The 13,851-nt window shown below is 44.0% G+C and overlaps 1 protein-coding gene across 1 annotated transcript in view; it reads right to left on the reverse strand.

Moving 5' to 3' along the window:
• The window catches only part of LOC124594528 (high-affinity choline transporter 1-like), a 378,310-nt gene that overhangs the window by 214,001 nt on the left and 150,458 nt on the right, over nt 1-13,851 (reverse strand). Inside the window, exon 3 of the mRNA XM_047132900.1 lies at nt 1,004-1,111. Coding sequence (XP_046988856.1) covers nt 1,004-1,111 — 108 coding nt within the window. The remainder of the gene's footprint in view (nt 1-1,003; nt 1,112-13,851) is intronic.

Genomic DNA, 13,851 nt, shown 5'->3' on the forward strand with positions numbered 1-13,851 from the left:
CATGTTACCAAAACAGGGAATTCATAATATAACTCAAAGGTTTAGTCTGTCTTTGTTTCTCTCTTACTGCTTCGTACAGAGTGATGTTTCCAGTCTTCAAAGAAAGCAGTTTTCCGTTATATCATTCTTCCAGCTATGTACAAGACACACTCTGCTATGTGGAGGAGTAAGATCTATGTAGCCCGCCCGATTGGCGGTCTAACGCACGGCGTTCCGGGCGGGAAGGAGCGCCTGGTCCCCGGCACGGATCTGCCCGGCGGACTTGTGTCGAGGTCCGGAGAGCCGGCCACTCTGTAGACGGTTTTTAGGCGGTTTTCCATCTGCCTCGGTGAATGCAGGCTGGTTCCCCTTATTCTGTCTCAGCTACACTATGTCGCCGATTGCTACGCAGACAAATTCTCCACGTACGCGTACACCACCATTACTCTACCACGCAAACATAGGGGTTACACTCGTCTGGTGTGAGATGTTCCCTGGGGGGTCCACCGGGGACGGAACCGCACAATAACCCTGGGTTAAGTGGGGGCGGCGGAGGGGTGAAGCGGACTGCGGTAGTCGTCGTGTGGTTATGGACCACTGCGGCTGCGGCGGGGACGGAGCCTCTCCGTCGTTTCTAGGTCCGTGGTTAACATACGATACAATACAATACAAGATCTACGTATTGGCAAATAAGAGCGAGTAAGGCCGCGAGAGCTGCTCGGATGACCTTGTTGGTAAGTGTGGTACCTCCCAGATTCAAAAGTCTGTTTCGAATACCGATCCAGTTTTAACTTTTCAAAGCGTTTCACAAATTACTACTGTTCAAAATGAAGGATATCATTCGCGCTACACAGAGGACCTTGGAGGTTTCGAAGGTCTGGGCACATGTGATATGAAGGTATCGTATTTTCCCCGTATACGTATTCCATTTACTGGTTTGATAGCCGGTCTGTCGAGAATAATAATTAATAGTCGGGCAGTTTTCAGAGGTGAAAATATGCTGTGAGAAGTCAGGAGCACTCACCGAGAATAAGGCTGAGGCCGTAGCCGAAGGGCACCTGGCACCAGGCGAGGCCCGTGTCGAACATGGCCTCCGTGGTCGCGTTGATGTAGCCGCCGCCCACGTACGTCGCTGCAACATGAGAACACGGTGTCACACATACAGTACATCTGAAGCTAGCGGCAGTGCTGCTCCACTTGCCAAGAATTCTTCGAGTTCATTGCCTCCAGGCATGGGCGTCCAAAATGTTCAAATGTGTGTGAGTTCTTAAGGGACCAAACTGCAGAGGTCATCGGTCCCTAGACTTACACACTACATAAACTAAGTTATGCTAAGAACAACACACACACACCCATGGCCGAGGCAGGACTCGAACCTCCAGCGGGAGGGGTGGCGCAGTCAGTGACATGGCGCCTCTAACCGCGCGGCCATTCCGCGTGGCCATGGGCGTCCGAAAAAACGTATCCAAGAGGGGGCGAAATTCTAGAATTACCAATTTTTTATACCGTTGTTGATAGGGTGAATTTGAGAACATGTCCCGTCCCAAGTAGGTTACGAATTTCGCCAGGAAGTGTACAAAAGTAACTGTATCTCAAAGTATTGATAATTACCCACTGACTACTTTTAGAACAGATTAATTTCGTACCTAAACAGTATACATTTTTCAATAGTGTATGCAATATTTTCATATTATTTATTTGAAAATTCACCCTACCATTTTCATTCAACATTCTAAAACTATATTATCATATAATTACATCCATGGTAATGTATGAAATATGAGATATAATTAGAAGATTTCACAAAAAAATATTAGATTTCAGTAATGTTAAGCAGGTACTGAGGTCAAAAATCGAATCATAAAAATTTAGAACGAGTAATAAATTTGTACGCCAATCAAAATAACCAACAAAGAACCTCTCTTTAATGTTCCACGAAACAGAGAGAAAATTTTAAATAACACTTATTCAACTGTGATGAGGTCTATAACACTTCGTTTGCTTTCGAAACTTCACAACCCATCATGTTAATGAATTTATCACATTACTTCCATGCTTTCTGTTTTTAATATTAACTAACATGACTAAGGTTGAATAAAATATATTTTGAAATTTCCAATTTTTTTTGATTGGTTGGCGCCAGCATTCTACTAGAAAAATGTGGGAAAGCTCCCAAAATCGCCCTCAAATTGTCCGGTAGAACCGCCATTTAACTGCCGAGGACTGAACCAAGGCAGTCCTCGTCTCTTGCGTTTATCACATTATGGGTACACTCAGACCGACTGACTGCAGAATTCGTAGTTTTGTGAATGTGTATGGTGCTGTGTTGCACCTCATAGAGCTTGAGAAAGCCGCAATACCTGGAGCAGACATCTTTTCCACACTGAAATTTCACAATTGTTTTCCTCCTTTCTTTAGCATAAAATGGCGTTCTACAGTATAGCATGGTCACGTTCTTCAAGTGAACAGCTACAGCTGGGCTGTAAAAGTGAATGTCTGTCTAATAAATCGTTACGAATCTTTTCGCCCATAGAAAACAGTACCCTTCTGTTGTGATTCCGTTGTGTAACCTGCAGTTCGATAAGGGCTGCATGAGGAAGTGACAGAGAAAAGATTGAGGACACTATTTCGGCACTGTTTTGAAAAGTTTCGGATTCAGCTTGTAGAACAGCGCAGAAAACACTACCAGATCTAATAACTGTCATAATTTTCCGTGAATAGCGTGACAACCAAAAAACACGGAAAGATATATAGTGACTGATAAAGTAACAGAATTCACTTTAGGCTGCTGAGTGTTAAACCTGCAATTCAGTAGAGTCACTGCTAGAAATGTGTGAGAGTTCTGAATAAAAAGTCTGTATCCAGATTCAAGAAGGGGACAAGCGCACCCTACAGCCCTCAACATACACCCCCCCCCCCACCCGGCCACACCCCCCTTGCACACACCTATGCCTCCAGGTCCTGCAATATGACGGCAATAATTTATTGTTTCTTGGTACGGAAAATGCGCATCTGTAGATTCCCGTCATACAACACAATTACTCGTGTATCTTCCGAACAATATTTGCACCATCGGGGACTTGCTTCTCAAACAGTGTGGTGTGGAAATTTCAGAAAGGCTGGCGTCGACATTTTGTAGTTTTTGACCACTGTGTAAAAGCTTTTCATAATCAACAAAGGAGGAATATGTTGCTACAGCTAATTCATTAATTAATCCATTAACTACTGACTACTGATTTTTCATCCATTTAATTTGGCCGGCCAGGGTGGCCGAGCGGTTCTAGGCGCTACATATAGGAACCGCGCGACAGCTACGGTCGCAGGTTTGAATCCTGCCTCGGGCATGGATGTGTGTCATGTCCTTAGGTTAGGTTTAAGTAGTTCTAAGTTCTAGGGGACTGATGACCTCAGTAGTTAAGTCCCACAGTGCTCAGAGCCATTTGAACCATCCATTTAATTTACTCATGGGGGATGTTGGTAGCTTGAGTAGTGCAATTGCGACCACGTGATACTAGACTGCACATTGCATTGTTTAGAAATTATTGTAATCGTTATTAATTTTTTTTTAATTTCTAGTAGGTCACTATCAGACTAGGGTATTCAACTGTTTTGGGTTTACTGCTGATATTTTCCCAGTAATTATGAGTTCCGAGATCATGTGTTAAATGTGGAGACGGACATTTTCTTGAACTCCTTTGTTAATTTTTCAGTGTGTGTGTGTAGTGCTTCTGTCAGTTTGCACGTAACGTTTGCATTGTACTTAATTGGATAGAGAGATATTTTTTAGCTAACTTCTATTAGACTCACAATTTGTGTATCATACCTTTTCTGTTGAAGGTTACCACCATCATTATAATCGTCAACATCATCAGCCACTTTTGATTCACTTCCAGATTACGTCCTACTGTTCCCAGCTACACACACACACACACACACACACACACACACACACACACACACACACACGGAGAGAGAGAGAGAGAGAGATTTGCTGCTCGTGCGTGTTTCGTAATGCTATCTACCTAATATACACCAGGTCGATGTCGAGGTGTGGGGTCCATCTACTATCCATTCACCAGGCATCTCACGGTCACCTTTACGTCTTTCACTCCATCCTTTTCCCAGGTACATTTCTCTTCCTTGTCTCTCCCAGTAACTCCCAACATGCACTCTCCATTGCGCGCAGAATAACCTTCATTTTTTGATGGTTTTGATATTAATATTCCATGTTCCACTCCGTAAGCCAAAACTCATAAAACACAATGACTGTAAATTTTGGTTTACATGCAAATGGCGATGTTAATATTTAGTAACCTATGTATTTTACTAAAAGCACTACATTTTACTTTATACTTCTTCACTTTTTGCCTCCTGTCCATTAGTCATTGTTTACAAATACCCTACCTACAGAGCTCTCCTACTGCCTTAATGACTTTATCGTTAATTTTTTTGTATTTTAATTACGTAGGCTTCCGCGACCAGAACTTTTCTGGGTATCTTACAACACCATATTGTAAATATTACTGATGAAACCGGCGTTTTGGCCACGGTTACAGCGGCCTTCTGACTAGACCAAGAAAACTCTGATGTTAACGTGTTCCACTTTCTTTTCAGAACACAGGTAACGTACGATTTAGATATTACTGTAATTGCTTATCATGACTGCTTTCAAACTTTCTCTCACATTCGGTGCTGAATTTTATCCGATGTACAGGCAAACAGCGCAGTGTCATACAGCCGGAAATTAACGCCTACTATTTTTATTTCTTCATTCGCTTTTTACCCGGGGCGTCGCCCGTGTACGCGTATGTCACATATGTTACAGACATCTCATCCTCCCACCTCTCTCTGTCTACTTCCTCCTTCCCCTCCCTCTATCCGTCTCCTCCTTCACCCTTTGTCCAACCATCTCTTCCCTCCATTCTGTTAGTCTCCTCCCCTTACCTCCCTCTTTTCATCTCCACTTCCCCCATTTCTCTGTCTACTTCTTCCTCCCCCTCACTCTGTCCCCTTCCTCCTTCTCTCCGTCGCCTCCCCTTACCCCTTCTCTCTCCACCTCATCCTTCCCGGTCCTCACCTCCACAGTGTTTATTTCCAGATAGTAAGTAATATGTGTACCCAGTTCGGTTGAAATCGATCCAGGGATTAGGAGATGTGCAACGCACATATATACATCTAATTTTTATATACAGGATGTCCCACAAACGTTGCGACCAACTTTTAGGGGAGGTGGGGGTACATCATAAGTATTGAGAGTTGCATACCAACCTAAGGCACAAACACCGTTGTGTGCCGCAAGCTGGCGCTGTACACGAGAGTACTGGAGGGGAACGAAAGGATTTCTCATTTGAGCGCTAGCTAGCATACGAGTAGCATCGAACAGTATACGAAAAGTGAGCTTGCAGTCATGCACTTAATGTATGGAATAGCTGAGTGCCACGGACGAACCGCTCGCCGCATTGATCCAGAACGCTTCCCAGACAGATATCAACCACACCAGAGTTCGTCTGCTCATAGGCGTCGGAACTGGTGAGAGTATGGGTCATTAAGAAGCGGCAGGCCTACTGAGCGCAGACTACAATCGGCACGCTCGGTCGTTAGGGAAGAAAGTATGATGGGTGCCATGGAGACTAATCAAGGCACTAGCACGTTATGTGATCAAAAATATCCGGACATCCCCAAAAACAAACGTTTTTCATATTAGGTGTAATGTGCAGCCAACTACTGCCAGGTACTCCATATCAGCGACCTCAGTAGTCATTAGACATCGTGAGAGAGCAGAATGGGGCGCTCCGCGGAACTCACGGACTTCGAACGTGGTCAGGTGATTGGGTGTCACTTACGTCACACGTCCGTACGCGAGATTTCCACAATCCTAAATATCCCTAGGTACCCTGTTTCCGTTGTGATAGTGAAGTGGAAACGTGAAGGGACACGTGCAGCACAAAGACGTACGGTAGGCAATGTGGCTATCCGATGGCAGGGTGTGGGTATGGCAAATGCCCAGCGAACGTTATCTGCCAGTGTGTGTAGTGCCAACAATAAAATTCGGAGGCGGTGGTGTTACGGTGTGGTAGTATTTTTCATGGAGGGGGCTTGCACCCCTTGTTGTTTCGCGTGGCACCATCACTGCACAAGCCTATATTGAAGTTTTAAGCACCTTCCTGCTTCCACTGTTGAAGAGCAATTCGGGGCTGGCGATTGCATCTTTCGACACTGTCGAGCACCTGTTCATAATGCATTGCCCGTGGCGGAGAGGCTACACGACAATAACATCCCTGAAATGGACTGGCCTGCATAGAGTCCTGACCTGAATCCTAGAGGGCACCTTTGGGATGTTTTGAAACGCCGACTTCGTGTAAGGCCTCACCAACCGACGTCGATACCTCTCGTCAGTGCAGCACTCTGTGAAGAAAGGGCTGCCATTCCCCAAGAAACCTTCGAGCACCTGATTGAACGTATGACTGCGAGAGTGAAAGCAGTCATCAAGGCTATGCGTGGGCCAACACCACATTGAATTCCAGCATTACCGATGGAGGGCGTCACGAACCTGTAAGTCGTTTTCAGCCAGGTGTGTGGATACCATTGATCACTCGGTGCAGATAAGGCTTACCGGCCAATGATATTCTTCCGTTCGGATGCACTCACATTGCTCGAACTCTTATGGAAATCTGTAGACTGACTGCCGAGAGTAAGGAGTATGTAGGCAGGGGCACTACACATGTAGTGTGTGGGCAGTAAGTTGGAAGTGTGAGCATGCCAGAGATAAGTCCCTGCAGTGGCATTATCCTCTGTGCCCTCGATGGCTCAGTCGGATAGAGTGTCTGCCATGTAAGCAGGAAATCCCGGGCTCGAGTCCCGGTCGGGGCACATATTTTCAACTGCCCCCGTCGATATTTATCAACGCCTGCAAGCAGGTAATTGTCTGGATTTCTTTGTAATTTCGTGAAAAGGTAAGTGTTGGGTTCCCTGAGATACCGTTATTGAAGGATATCGTGTCACTAGCAGAAAATCGAAACAGATAATGAATGGACCCTTCCGTGAGAAATGACAAGGAAATAGCAAAGATTTGTTGGAATGGCTAGGCCACTAAAGGAATTAAGGAGAAAGAATTGGTAGTTCGAGTGGGGTGAATGCCAACAAACAACATTCGACGGGTTGAAGGAGGCCCTGAGCCTCTCTCTTGGCAATACCGGACTTGATAAGGAACTCATCGTGAGAACCGACTCCTCGATGGCCAGTGTAGCGGCTTTATTATTTCAAGAGTATCCATAGGGGTGAAGGCTAGTTTCGTATGCTTCTAGAGGACAAATATCGCTAGGGATGTTGTACTTTGTATACGAACTTTACTACTGGTGATTATGTTCGCCTTGGAAAAATTCAGAGACGATCTGGAAAATAAACCCATTCAGTTATAGACAGACGGTCAGGTTTTGACAAGTGAGTTGGGTGTTGGCGCAGTCGAGGTAAGCAGGCCGCATCGCCAGGGCCGTTACTCGAATTTCGGGATTTCAGTTTGAGGTCAGACATGAAAAAGGGACTTGCAATGTTACTGAGAAGGCTGAGTCGCGTGTTTCAAGGGGACTCTGAAGAGACTGAGGTCAGTAGGCCGGACCAGGATAGTAAGATACAGAAAGAGAATTGGGGTAATTTCCCAGCGTTGTTTATGGACCTCGCGATGTATCAGGAAGACGATGAGTCCTTCAAGGCAATCAAACAGAAAACAGAAGAGGGGAACTGATTACGCCGTATTCTGTGAGAAATGGCATCCCATATTGCCGTACTGGGGATAGTAGTCGCACCTGCACAACGGTACCTGCGCACGTTGCACATATATTATTCGCTTGTTATCACCAGCGTCTAGTGGGAACCACTTGGGTGTTTTTAAAACAACCTCCAACATGCATATGGAAGGTATAGACAGATATATTACGGCGTTAAGACATGGTCCGAGCGCGCAAAGCTTCTTCCATTATTAAGTCACCCCCCCCCCCTCCCTCCCCCATGGGATATACTAAACACGGTACACTGGCTCTGAAATATCTAAAAACTCCAACGCAGAAATTGTATATCGATTTTGTTTCCCAGGCCGCAGGCAGGAAACGAGTACGCTCTGGTACGCATCGTTGTTTTGGTGAGTAGTTAGTGATTGGAGTGCTTGTAGATCTTAATTTAGATTTAGTTCAGTGCTTACGTAAATAAGCCCTAATGAAGCAAGAGAGTTGTTGTTTTCATTGTTGATTTTCTAAGTGGTTATCTGTGGAAGCTGTTTTCATTTTGGTGTCTACGGTGTGGTCGATAGCCGTATATAGTTGCTATTGTTGCTGTTGGCCCAATTTTCTTTACTAGGGCAAAAAGTAATTTAAATTTTGCTATGTCATGCTGAAGGAATTTCATTTTATTATCCTCTTGTTTCAAGCCCTACCCCCATAACGGTAATTGGGCTGCAGGTCAGTTAAATATGAATTGACAGTTGTGAAGAAGGATGTTTCATGTTTGTAAAATTGAGCCCCCGCCTAGACGACCTCCAGCCAAACCCCACCCCACCCAAATTATACTCGACAAGGATTGGATGCACTCTATAGCACGTTTCAGTTGGGTTGTAGCAATCAGACTGGCATCCAGCTAATTAATGAATTGGACTCTTTTAAGTACAAACTAACCACACGACAATTAGTAATTTACTTGTGGTCTCCAGCCCGAAGACTGGTTGATGGCTTGGTTCAAATGGCTCTGAGCACTATGGGACTTAACATCTGTGGTCATTAGTCCCCTAGAACTTAGAACTACTTAAACCTAACTAACCTAAGGACATCACACACATCCATGCCCGAGGCAGGATTCGAACCTGCGACCGTAGCAGTCGCGCGGTTCCGGACTGAGCGCCTTAACCGCGAGACCACCGCGGCCGGCGAAGACTGGTTTGATGTAGATCTCCACTCTAGTCTGTCCAGCGTAAGCCTCTTCATCTCTGCATAACTACTGCAAGCTACGTTCAGAGTTTATTATACTCCCTCTCGAAGTTTCCCGCCCCCCCCCCCCCCCCCCTCGTCTTTCAACTTTCCCCTTAACAACCTGACCACTTCTTCCTGCTTCAGGATACGTCTCTAGTCAACTCACAACTCGGTTCACTATCTCTTTCTTAGTTATTCGACCTACCCTCTTGATCTTCAGAATTCTTCTATAGCATCACAGTTTCAAAAGCTTCTGTTCCCTTCTTGTCTCAACTAACTCTCTACTACTTTTCATTTCTGAACAAGGCTACACTCCAGACAAATACTCTGAAAAAATTTGTGTTAGATGCTAACATACTCCTTTCTCTTCTTGAAAAATCCCCTGATTAAATTTTTTGTTGTTAAAGATCGAATAATGTAGCAGCCTAAACTTCTATTTTAATTACCATTACCTACAGGATAAGAGCTGATCGTTTTTAACTACTATGGCGGCCGTTTCATTCGAATTTTAGCTGCTAATAATGCTATATTCTTTGAAAAGAGGTATTTGCAATAATCAAGGTCACATGAGTATGCAGTAAGTTAAACATCATATTCTCGTCAAACGGAATAGGACACAGTCACTACATTTTTCGTACACATATTTTCACGTCTAAGTTCAAATACGTAGAAATATTGTCACACGTTCTTGTAATAAGTTAGCCTCACTAGAATCCATTGAAGAGCGCGGTAGACACGAACGCATTATATCTGCACTCCATGACTTTATGTGCAATTTTGATGATGATGATGATTGGTTTGTGGGGCGCTGAACTGCACGGTCATCAGCGCCCGTACAAAGTCCCAGATTTTGCACATTCCAATTTTTTATGCAGTCGAATCTAGCCACTATCACGAATGATGGTGAAGATGAAATGATGAGGACAACACAAACACCCAGTCCCTGGGCAGAGAAAAATCCCCAACTCGACCGGGAATCGACCCCGGGACGCCATGATCCACAGACAGCAACGCTAACCACTTTTTTTTCGGTATAGTTCGTTGCGTTTGGTCTGGGCGGACGTCACAAGACACCCATTCAAGTTGATCGTTGATTCCTTGACTCAGTTTTTTTATTACAGAGAGCACACAGCCCTCTGACCGAACACGCTGAGCTACCGTGCCGGCTACCACTAAACCACGAGCTACGGACTGAGCAGTTTTGGTAAAACAGATACTTTGTCACTATCCGTTATGATTCTTATTGTTTGCTGAGGATCAGCCGACGACACTGTGAATACTCTTAGACGGTAACGATACTTAAATCCCGCTACGCCATTGCAACAACCACATTGCTACTCACTGTCGGCTCAGCTGCATCTGACAACAATATCGCTCAGTAGGCGCAGTCGGCGCTGGACAATAGATCCTTCACCTATCCTCAACCTCTGCAAGCAACACACGCTCATTTCTGAGTAAGGGACCATAGACCCATTATAAATTCCAGTCTGCCGTTTATATCGTGTCTACCTCGGCAATCGTCAGTTTCCTTCCTGCACAAATACTAACACATTTCGGAAATTTTAGTCACAGGTGGCTATAATTAAAGCACAGCTACTCATGGGGTTCAGTGAGGGGAGTAATCATCCTATAGCAGCGGAACTTGATAGACATGCTAATGCGTTAATGCAAAGCCGATTAACGGGACAAAAAATACTTCCATTTTTGGCCACCAGGTGCATAACTGGCGCTGTGCAGCATTTCATCGACGTCTCTAGTGCTCATATTGAACAAACTGTATTAGCGACAGTTAATAATAAAATTAACATCATTTCTTTCGCAGTTAAATATGGAACATTTCTACATGTTGTTGTGGTCTTCAGTCCTGAGACTGGTTTGATGCAGCTCTCCATGCTACTCTATCCTCTGCAAGCTGCTTCATCTCCCAGTACATACCGCAGCCTACATCCTTCTGAATCTGCTTAGTCTATTCATCTCTTAGTCTCCCTCTACGATTTTTACCCTCCACGCTGCCCTCCAATACTAAATTGGTGATCTCTTGATGCCTCAGAACATGTTCTACCAGCCAATCCCTTCTTCTAGTCAAGTTGTGCCACAAACTCCTCTTCTCACCAATTCTATTCAATACCTCCTCATTAGTTATGTGATCTACCCATCTAATCTTCAACATTCTTCTGTAGCACCACATTTCGAAAGCTTCTATTCTTTTCTTGTCCAAACTATTTATCGTCCATGTTTCACTTCCATACATGGCTACACTCCATACAAATACTTTCAGAAACGACTTCCTGACACTTAAATCTATACTCGATGTTAACAAATTTCTCTTCTTCAGAAACGCTTTCCTTGCCATTGCCAGTCTACATTTTGTATCCTCTCTACTTCGACCATCATCAGTTATTTCGCTCCTCAAATAGCAAAACACATCTACTACTTTAAGTGCCTCATTTCCTAATCTAATTGACGCAGGATCACCCGACTTAATTCGACTACATTCCATTATACTCGTTTTGCTTTTGTTGATGTTAATCTTATATCCTCCTTTCAAGACACTGTCCATTCCGTTCAACTGCTCTTCCAAGTCCTTTGCTCTCTCTGACAGAATTACAATGTCATCGGCGAACCTCAACGTTTTTATTTCTTCTCCATGGACTTCAATACCTACTCCGAATTTTTCTTTTGTTTCCTTTACTGCTTGCTCAATATACAGATTGAATAACATCGGGGAGAGCCTACAGCCCTGTCTCACTCCCTTCCCAACCACTGCTTCCCCTTTCATGCCCCTCGACTCTTATAACTGCCATCTGGCTTCTGTACAAACTGTAAATAGCCTTTCGCTCCCTGTATTTTACCCCTGCCACCTTCAGAATTTGAAAGAGAGTATTCCAGTCAACATTGTCAAAAACTTTCTCTAAGTCTACAAATGCTAGAAACGTAGGTTTGCCTTTTGTTAATCTAGCTTCTAAGATAAGTCGCAGAGTCAGTAATGCCTCACGTGTTCCAATATTTATACGGAATCCAAACTGATCTTCCCCGAGGTCGCCTTCTACCAGTTTTTCCATTCGTCTGTAAAGAATTCGCGTTAGTATTTTGCAGCTGTGACTTATTAAACTGATAGTCCGGTAATTTTCACATCTGTCCTCACCTGCTTTCTTTGGGATTGGAATTATTATATTCTTCTCGAAGTCTGAGGGTATTTCGCCTTTCTCATAGATCTTGCTCATCAGATGGTAGAGTTTTGTCAGGACTGGCTCTCCCTGGCTGTCATTAGTTCTAATGGAATGTTGTCTACTCCAGGGGCCTTGTTTCGACTTAGGTCTTTCAGTGCTCTGTCGAACTCTTCACGCAGTATCATATCTCCCATTTCATCGTCATCTACATCCTCTTCCATTTCCATAATATTGCCCTCAAGTACCTCGCCCTTGTATAGACCCTCTATATACTCCTTCCACCTTTCTGCTTTCCCTTCTTTGCTTAGAACTGGGTTTCCATCCGAGCTCTTGATATTCATACAAGTGGTTCTCTTTTCTCCAAAGGTCTCTTTAATTTTCCTGTAGGTAGTATCTTCTACATATCTTTCGCATATTCACAGCGCCAGATCTTCACCTGGTGCTCACAACTGGAACACTTTTTTTCCAGTGTAAATCGGTTCCGCATTAACACATTAGAATATTTATCAAGTTTCGGTGCCATAAGATAATTACAGCCACACAGGACCTCTGTGAGTAGCTGTACTTATTACCACCTGGTATCTCATTTCCTACTCTAATTCTCTCAGCAACAGCTGACTTCATATAACAGAACTCCAGTACCTCTATTTTACTTCTTTTGATGTAGTAACCTCTTTTCAGGACCCTATCCAATCTTCTGAACTGAACTTCCAGGTCTTTTCCTGTCTCGGACTGAATAAGAATGTCATCGCCAAGAAGCAAAGTTGTCATTTGTTCGCTCTTCGAATCCCTATCGATTGTTGTGCTTCTTGTTCACAGTACAATGTGAGTAACGGCCCTCACTCCCTTTCAACCACTGTCTCTCAACTCTTATAACCAAGGGCGTGCGTGCCAGTAATTGCTGTAATCGCCGGTTTCAGTTACAGGTAACACATATCTTTTATGTTTAAACATTCTTGGTATACATTTTTTCTACAATTTTTAATTCCGTGCATACTGCATACTTTTAAAACACACTGTTAACCCGGGAGTATTTAAGACGTTAATGGCTGTCAGTGTGTCAGCCGAGAGTTTACAAGGCCACAGGGGCTGGTGAGCTACATGCTACACTCCTACAACTTCCCAGCGACAGCGATTAAAGGTGTGAGCGCATCCCATTGCAAGGTCCATCCCCCTCCCCACCTTCAGCTTTCGCGAGAGAAGGAGGAGGGGGGCTGTGCAGCTGTTTAAGGCAGCTGACAATCGTGTAGCGGCTATGATTCTCTAGCTCTTCTAAGGACACGTGTGTCATTCTCTAGCGTGCTACAGTGTTGAAAGTGTTCATATAAGGATAAGGGTACATAATTTAAAGTTTCATAGTGTTTTAGTACCTATTATCATTTATTCTTTATAAATTATTTATTAGTGAACGAGTCTATTTTTTAATGATTTTAAATTAGTTTCTGCGTTATGTGTTAAGTTCCACTATCCTTTGAAGAAAACCGACCAGTTTAAGACTTAGATACAGGAATTTCACGGTAAATTTAAAGAAGTGTGGTCTAAAACTTAACCAGGAGAAAGCATTACTGAGTCTCCAAGAAAGAATCAATAGGAACCCGTGACTTCAAAATGGTTCAAATGGCTCTAGGCACTATGGGACTTAACATCTGAGGTCATCAGTCCCCTAGACTTAGAACTACTTAAACCTAGCTAACGTAAGGACATCACACACATCCATGCCCGAGGCAGGATTCGAACCTGCGACCGTA

Source organism: Schistocerca americana, chromosome 2, assembly GCF_021461395.2.
Source record: "Schistocerca americana isolate TAMUIC-IGC-003095 chromosome 2, iqSchAmer2.1, whole genome shotgun sequence".
NCBI lineage: Eukaryota > Metazoa > Arthropoda > Insecta > Orthoptera > Acrididae > Schistocerca > Schistocerca americana.